Source organism: Grammomys surdaster, unplaced genomic scaffold (genome assembly GCF_004785775.1).
Source record: "Grammomys surdaster isolate TR1022 unplaced genomic scaffold, NIH_TR_1.0 209, whole genome shotgun sequence".
Taxonomy (NCBI): Eukaryota; Metazoa; Chordata; class Mammalia; order Rodentia; family Muridae; genus Grammomys; species Grammomys surdaster.
The window spans coordinates 384607-393341 of NW_021604654.1; the positions used below are offsets into that span (position 1 = coordinate 384607).

General features: G+C 57.6%; 1 protein-coding gene across 5 annotated transcripts in view; it reads right to left on the reverse strand.

The window, feature by feature from the left end:
* Pip5k1c (phosphatidylinositol-4-phosphate 5-kinase type 1 gamma) overlaps positions 1-8191 on the reverse strand; it is a 32092-nt gene extending 23901 nt beyond the window's left edge. For 2 of the 5 annotated variants that reach the window (XM_028771804.1, XM_028771802.1), the window contains exon 1: positions 8002-8191. In XM_028771804.1, coding sequence (XP_028627637.1) covers positions 8002-8095 — 94 coding nt within the window. In that variant the 5' untranslated portion in view covers positions 8096-8191. The remainder of the gene's footprint in view (positions 1-8001) is intronic. The other 3 variants (XM_028771801.1, XM_028771805.1, XM_028771803.1) reach the window with 2 other exon arrangements.
* Between the last annotated feature and the right edge of the window lie 544 nt (positions 8192-8735).

Genomic DNA, 8735 nt, shown 5'->3' on the forward strand with positions numbered 1-8735 from the left:
TGCAGGAGGAGGAGATGGAGGAGGAGGAGATGGAGGAGGAGATGGAGGAGGAGGAGATGGAGGAGGAGGAGATGGAGGAGGAGGAGATGGAGGAGGAGGAGATGGAGGAGGAGGAGATGGAGGAGGAGGAGACGGAGGAGGAGACAGAAGGACGGTGCATCGACACAGCAATGTGGAGCTGCTGGCTTCTGGCCATCCCTGCACAGGGAGGTATAGGCAGTGAGATCAGGAGAAGGTCTACTTCATGCAGTTAAGAGGGCCATCTTCATGTACACAGTGACCTTGAGTCAGCCTTGGTTACATGAGGCCTTATTTCCTAAGGCTGCTTTCAGGGTGCCTGTAAGTGACCACCTTTCCCTGGTAAGCAGAATGCCACCTGGCTGGGCACACTGCGTCTGTCACTTGCAGAGAAAACTGGACCCTAGGGGCCGAGGCGGCCAGCATGACGGGACAGGATAGCAGTCTATAGAAAGAATCTGCCGGAATCCGCCGAATCCTGACGGAGCCACCCCAGCCCCAGGCTCCCACTCTTTCTGTGGGTTAATCTTTATCCCACTGCACAGACAAAACAGTACTGGACCCTTGGACTCCATGGACCCCGAGAGCGAGTGTTGTCCCCTACTGCTGTACCACTGTCCAGTACACGAGTCTGCTCTGACAGCTCAGACAGTCAGAAATGAAGACCTCAGCCATAGCGCTTCACTCACAACCATCCTCTCTGCGCCCAGGAATCTGAGGCAGGGGATGACAGGCCAGCCTGGGCTCCATAGCAAGCTGGTGCCTCCTGTGGTGTGTGGGCAATGGGAGGTTGCTGAAGCAGGGTATCGACCACCGAGCTTGCACAGATGCCTGCCCCCTGAGCCCTCAGGCATTCCCCAGGGACTTGGGGGAGGAGGGTTGACCCTAAGTTAATGTTCTCAAGAAGACAGGTCCCAGTGCTAGGTGGAGAGCGGAGCCCTGCACGGCCTGGAAGCCAGACCACAGCCTGGATCACAGGACGGGCTGTGGGAAGGGCAGGACCAAGGTCTGCTGCTGCCTGGCATGAGAGGCTCCCAGTCCACGTCTACCCAGTCCCCAGAGCTCCTTGCATTTCTGATAATTCCTTCCACCAGGGTGTTCCATTCTGGCTTTGACAGAACCTACGTGTGAATGGACTGTCCCAGGTGCCAGTGGCCACCATGTGCTGTCCCATCATTACCCCAAGTCAGCATGTCTGCCCACGGCACCGCTGCACAGCTGGTTCCATTCCTCGCTCTGGCCACTGGCACCTCCGTGCAGGTGTCTGCTGTTGTTTAGGGCTCAGGGACAACACGACCCTTCCTGCCCAGTCCCTTTCTCCTGTGGCTGTTTACTCAGCCCGCCTATCCTCTAAACATCTCTGCAGCGTGAACCACAGCCAGATCACAGCCGCCTCCTAACTGGCATCTACTGTTCACCTCAGGGACACACAAAGGAAGAGAAGCCTCCTCAGAGGGGACGGCCCTGCCCATACAGGATGCTGCCTTTGAGGCCATTTAGGGGCACGGCTCACCCAGCACACGGTGGGTGTGCTGGTCAGTCATCCTGCTCTCATCCTGGCTCTGTCACCCTGGCTCTCAGGAGGCTGAGACAGCAGGATTGGGAGTTTGAGGCCAGCCTGAGCTACACAGGGAGACCCTGTCTAAAACATAAAAAGAAGGGACAGTCGCAGTGATGGTGTGAGGAGGTGGCCTGAGGGCCTGAGTTTGATGTCCACCAGCCACACGGTGACTAGCAGCCACCTATATCTTTGGTTCCAGGGGATCTGGCACAGTACATACTGGCACCATAGTGAGCACACCCCCATGCGGACACACGCGCACACACACATACATAAACAACGAACCAGCCACCATGAGAGGCTTCCTAAAACAGGCATCATGAGCCAGAACAGGCTCGGGTGCCAGCTGCCAGCTGGACAGCTTAAGTTCAAACCCGAGGACCCCATGGTAGAAAGAGAAAAGGAACTCTTGCAAGTTGACCACGGACCTTGTCCGCTTGGGGCAGCATCCACACAGAGGCATGACGGATACATACATAATGTCAACAATTAAAAGCATCCACCAATGTCAGTGAAGTTAGTCACAGGAAGCCACCTGCAGCAGGCAGGGAAGAAGGATCTGGTGGCTGTGGGCGAGCCTGGCTTGTCCTCATTCGGACACAGGGCTTCTCTGTGAGTCAGCTAGTCCACCCTCAGACAGCCATCAGGGGAAGTGAAAAGCCTGATCCACCCAAACCCTGTGCACAGTCCCTGTGGGACTTTCCGAAAACAGCCAACACCAAGGAAACATGGACGAGTGTCCACAGCGGAATGGCACAGCAGGGCATCCTGTCCCCATGCTGGAGTATTACTCTGCCATGAACAGGAGTGAGGCTCTTACAGCCCACACTGTGGAGGGACCTGAAGGAATGGGACTTGGTGAGGGACCAGGACACAAAAGCCACACCCTTTGGGCTCCCAGACAGGAAGTGGACTCGTGAGTGCCAGGAGGTGCTGAGAAATGGGTGGGGTGATGGAAGGTTCTGGAATGAGACTGCAGAGTTTTGATACAGCCCTACTGAGGCCAGCAGGGGAAGGTGCAAGAGGCCTGAGGACCCAAGTCCAGTGCCCAGAGTCCATATAAAGTCACAGGAGAGGAGGGACTGCAGCACATGCCTGGCCACAGTACATGCAGCTAGCCTGGCAGAGCTAGCTGCAGTGCAGACGGACGGACAGATGGCGGGGTGACGACTGACTGTAACACAAGCCTTGAGTCCGCACCTGAGCACTGCAGCCTAGTGCAGGTGTGAACTCCACCTAGGGTTCAGAGAGGCTGAGTGAAGCAGGCAGCCTGCCTCTCTCACACATCTCCAACAGCTTTCCCGCGGCAGGTGGGTGACCGGGAAGCACCCAGGGACAACCATGTGCAGCCTCCTGACTGGGCAGGCCTGGGCTCTAAGCAGAGCTGGGCAGCACTTCCTCCCAGCCCGCCTGTCCTGGGAACACTCGTCACCTCTTTGGAACAAGAGAGGAAAGGAAGTCACGAGGTGGTGATGGCTGAGAGGTGGGGACAGCCACACACACTGCAGGCCCTTAGGAGCTGCTGAGACTGGCAGTACAGGCATCTGGCAGGGCAGCGGGGTGGGGTGGGGCCCCAGGTGGACATTGGGACCCTGCTGCCCTTGTTTTCCAGGGTGACTGTCCCTCTGACCCATCACACAAGACAAACCCTGTGCTTCCCTGTTGGTCAGCTCCGGGAGGTAAACAGGAAGCCGGGCCAGGCAGGGCAACCAGGCCACCCATGGTCTTATGGGTCCCCAAGTAGCTGGACACTGTTCAGTGCCAGTGATGGAGAGAGGAGAAGGCGCCAGAGATGGTCCCAAAGAGCTGAACATCAGGAAAGGCAACCCCACCAAAGCCACAGGCAGAGGGGCCCCGCTGTGCCCCACCAGGACATGTGACCCCAGGGGCACAGTGTCCACTGTACAGAATTCCTGGTTATTTTTGTGTGTGTGTGTGCCCCCAGCCTGGCTACAAGACACACCCCCACCCCAACTCAGAAAACACGAGGGAAAAAGGGAGGCTGGGGTCAAGCTGAGTGGACGGGGTGCTTTCCCTGCATGCCCCAGGATCTGGGCACCATCCTCACCACCACGTGACCCAGGCACCTCATACGCCAGCTGTGGCTGCACACGCCAGTCACCCCGCACACAGGAGGGGAAGGAAAGACAATCGGTAGTCTCAGATCATCCTGCGCTAAATAGTAAGTTTGAGGCCAGCTTGGGCTACATAAGACAGTAACAAAAATAAAAAAAGGGATAGAGAAGATTAAGAAACTGGAGAATTTCTATGATATAAAACCGGGAAGCTGTTACCAGTCAGATGGACACTCTTGACAACAGAGAAACTAAAATTTGCTGATGGTCAGTAGTCACCAGAAGACTGGTGCGATGCACAGTGCTGTCACAGGTGAAAGGGTCTACAATATACAAAGAGCTCCTACAAACCAACAAAAGACTGCACGACTGGCAACAGAAAAGATAGTTTTAAGAACATGAGGCACAAGTTGTGTTTGGCATGGGAACAAAGGCATCCAAGCTAAGAAAAATGGCCAGGGAGGTCAGATGGAGCAGGCAGTGGTGACAGGGCCAGAGTGGCCAAAAACTTCCAAAACAAACAAGTACCAGTTCAGATTTACGTATGGCGGCCACAGCTGAGCTCCTGCACGCACCCAGCCCACTGAGCCCACTGGTCCCCTCGTCGCAGTGTACCCAGCCTCTATCAGATCTCGAACCCGGGTCGACACCAGTGCAGTGAAGCCCCTGGACCCCCGTGCCCTCAGAGGGCTAGCCACTCAGTCCAAACTTGCTCAGTGTGCATGTGCACCTCTACTCGGTAGACTGGGGATTCCTTGCTCCCCAAATCCCGCTCCCCTACACCCTGACAAAGACAGGCACATGAGCCACTGCCACTGTGGGGAGTTAGGACCCTGAAGGCCTGTGACAGCGAAAGGTCCATCAGCCTGCAATGCTGAGGCTTTGCAATGCCTCTGAGCTAGTTCCCAGCTCGGCGTAACCTGTGCTGAGGTCTTCACCTGCATGATGACCAGGGCAGGGATGACCTCAGTCCAGCAGCAGGACAGTCAGGACGCAGCGGCGGACTCATGGCCCACACAGACCCAGCAGACCCCTCGCCACCTCGCCACATTCATTTTCAAGGGACACAGTTTCCATGATCAAGGCCAGGGTGGCCTTAGTTCACCCAGGCTGCCACGTCCAGGTTCCCCAAACCTGTGGCACATACACACGAGCACAGACAGCACAGGGCTCTGAGCAGGCTGGGTCTCAAATCCTCCGTGATAGCTCCCCCAGGCCAGGCCCCGGCCATCAAAGCCCCTAGCCTACCAGACACAATAGAGGCTCAAGAAAGGTCACCAACATTGGACCAGCAGGCTGGCTCAGTCAGTAAGGAGCCTGCGCCAAGCCTGAGCAGCTGAATTCTAGCCCAGGGCCTGCAAGGTAGGAGAGGACTGACTCCTTTGAGCATGTAGCCAAGGCTAACCTTCCATTCCTGGCGCTCAGGCCTCCGCCTCCCAAGTGCTGGGATGACAGGTGCTATCCACCACAGCTGGTTGACATGGCACCAGGGCAGAGCCCAGGGACTTATGCCCTAGGCCAGCTCTCTGCACAGGCGGATACTCATAGGACCTAGCTTAATTCACCTTGATGACAGCTGACCTGTATCTAATGGGCTCCCGAGTCTGACCAACACCTTCCAAGGGAAGCAGACTGAACCTGCATGTGTCTGTGTGACCAGCAGTCCCAACTGCAGCTGCCCAGCTCCACAGATGAACAGAGAGGCAGCCAGGCCACCCTGTGGGATGATGGCCATAGTCCATGTGCCGATAAAACTTTATTGACAAAACCTAGCAAAAGGCTGCAACTACTCCAGTCCCTGCCCCAGCATTACCATGTTCTTGTGCACATCAGCATCGTGACCCGAGCAGTCTAACCGTCACACCCAGGAAGGGCCCAGAGCCAATTTCTACTGGGGAGACTGAGGCAGGAGTCACTGAATCGCATGATCTCAGGAGAACACCCAGGGCAAGACTTGACTGAGCCTTTTGTCTCTGAAGCCAACAGCTTTGACCCTGACACCGAGGTCACCACCTTTTACTGGTCTGTGGTGTCTGTCACCTGACACACCTTGGCAGTCGCTGCGTACCTGCTGAATGCCACCCTGCCTGGTGCTGAGCCGCTGCAGGAGCATAGAGGTTCCTGTGGCTGGCATGGAGGGTGCAAGTAGACAGGGTTGGGGAGAGGACCAGGCAGCGATGTGGGCAGAGGGAGGGGCTCCATATGAAGGGAGAGCTGGTGGAAACAAAATGAAGGACGATAACGCTGGGCCAGCAGAGGCACGGGCTGGAGATGGAGGCAGGCTCTGGCTGATTTTAAAAGCAACACTGACATAATTCGCCGCAGTTTAGACTGGGGGAAGACAAAGCCTAGGAACACTCACAGCAAAGCCCAGACAGATTACCAGTCCTGTGTCCTAGGACCCAGGATTCCCAAACCATACCACCCACCCACAAACCGCACAAGGGCCCTAGCAGCACAGGACGGCAGCAGGCAGGCGGTTTTTGGGCCAGGCCTCTGGAGTAAGGAGACAATGTAACTCGATTCCAAACACCAGAGAGATAGGTTCCTTCCCATCAGATAGGTGGGAATTACCAGAGCAGATAACAGACTGCTGACAGGACTGCAGGGGAGACAGGCACCCAGAGCACCAGGTCTTCTGGGAAGCAGGGTAGGGCTCGCTCTTCCTGCCTTTGACCTCCGCCCCCACGTGGCTGGGGACACCAACACTGGACACCCACCAGGTTCACATGGAGTCAGGCATACAGTTGGTGGTAGATAAATGCAACTGACTCCTTTAAGGCAGTCAGGATTTGGATGCTTCAGCCCAAGGTCAGAGTAGGTCCAGATGGCTTCTCCGTTTTCCAGGTGGGGCACATCAGGGAGCCTGGCTGGAGGCTGGGACTCAAGGGCAGCTACGGGACGCTATGTGGATGACTAACGGGACTTTAGGCAGGAAAAGGAACTTCCGGGAGGAACAGCCCCTGGGGGTCTGACACAGGTTTATCCACAGTTCGCTGACAGACCTTGTCTGCTCCAGCTAACTTGTCACCCCCCAGCCCCCAGTGATGGAGAACACAGCTCCATACAGGGAACATGTTTGGCAAGGCTGCCGTGGGAACTGAGGCCTGCCACTATCAGGTTTATTGACACTCAAGGGCCCTGCTCTCCCCTGCACAACTTCTCCAACATGGCACAGGACACCAGGTGACAGCACAGAAAGGCAGGTGTCTGGAAGCAGGTTAGCTGCCATGGGTTCCCAATGGCATGCAGAAAGCTGAGCGTCTGGGGTTGGGGACCACTGGCTTGTCCTCCCTCCTAGTCTTCCATGAGTGCAGTTAGGAAGAGCCCTGGAAGGCTATGTGTGTCCAGAGACCTAACTGCAACTGCCAGCCACAGAGCACTACTGGAGGAGCCTAGAGTTCTGTGAATCCAGAAAGTTCCTGTGACCTCGATGGAGAAAACAGCAGTCTGTTCTCTCTCAGCTGTGCATACCCACCGCCCTGCCTACAGAACACACGCCCAGAGACTGCTTATGACAAGGAAGCTGGATGGCCCCACAGGCTACCATAGCAAGGCAGTCAGAGTCCAGGGAGAAGGGTCTGGGAGGCTGGGGAATTGACGGGACATCTGCTCACCCAGCCAGGACAGAGAAGGCACCTCAACATCATTTCTTTATCCTTCCGCAGCCCCCATTTTAGAGGGAGGCAAACTGAGGCCCACACATTGGTGATCAGTGGTGTGTAGCAGGGAGGGAGCAGAAGGTGATAGTTTCAAGATTGACAGCACAGCAAAGGGGGTGGCATGGAGGACATACTCGCCCTTCCTTGCCAGGCAGGGTCCGCAGGTGGAGTCCCCCATTAGAATGAGGGTGCTCCAGTATCCCACACATTGTGGAGAAGCCATTGGCCACACACTGAAAGGAGCAGCTATGACTCACTTGTCTCTTATCCCCTGCAGCAAGAGAATGCCCCAAAACGGGTCCCCTCTACCTCCAAAGCGGAGGACCGCTTCACCGCTACTGCATGCATCGAGGAGCTGGCTGCATGCACAGGCTGCCAGGATAAAGACCCGCACCCACGCCCGCCTGCGGCTCCACCGCGTCACCCAAGAACCCTAAAACGGGCCGAGCGCTGCGAGCCCCGCATCCCGGGGCGGGGCGGGGCGGGGCGGTGCAGCCTCCTCGGCCCGAGCGCTGATGCCCCCTCCCCCGCGCATGCAATGGGAGCGCGCGAGCACCCCCGAGCCGCGCGTGAAAATGGATCAGCCCGGCGGGCCGCAGCCCAGCGCGAAGCGGGCGGGCGAGACCACACGCCACGGCGGGGGAGCGGGGCGAGCCCATCGCAGCGACGGGGGGGTCGCATTTACCTGCCGCCGCCCCACTCTCCGCAGACCAGGCCGCCTCCGCCGTCACGGCCCCCGCTTCGGCGCTCTCCGCCTCGTCCGGCACTTCTAGCTCCATGGCCGAGCGCTCCGGCGGCGGCGGCGGCGGCGGGCCCGAGGATGCACCCGAGCTCAGCCGCCGCCGCTGAACAACAAGCGCCGCCCGCACTACAGGGCGGAGGAGGGGGCGGGGTCTGGGCGGAGCCTGGCGTCGACGCGGAGCTCTTAACCAATCGGATATAAGGACTGGGCTTAGGGTGGCACCTACTCAAGGGAGTTGCGAGCGCCCTCGGGCGTCCGGTGCCGGAAGGACCTGTGCTCACGTGCAGTATGGGGGCGGAGGGAGGGGCTTCAGCAAAAGGAGGAACCTGACCAATTGGGTAACAGGGGTGGGGCTAAGGTGAAGTACGACTCACCAGCGCCTCCAAGCGTCCATAGAGGGATGAACAGGGCAGCTCCAACAAACCAGAGGGAGGAGCGTCTGCAGGGGACTGAGTTGGGGCGGGGCCTAGAGTCTCTACTACAGCCAATCGGATATTAGGGGCAGAGCCTAGACATGAGGCTCAGGAGCACCCCAGGCAGACACTACATCAAAGGCAGAGGCAAGCAAATCTCTAGGCTAAGGACAGCCTGGTCTACATAGCAAGTTCTAGCCTAGCCAGGGCTACATAGTGGGACCCTACCTTAAAAAAAAACAAAACAACGCCAGGCGGTGGTGA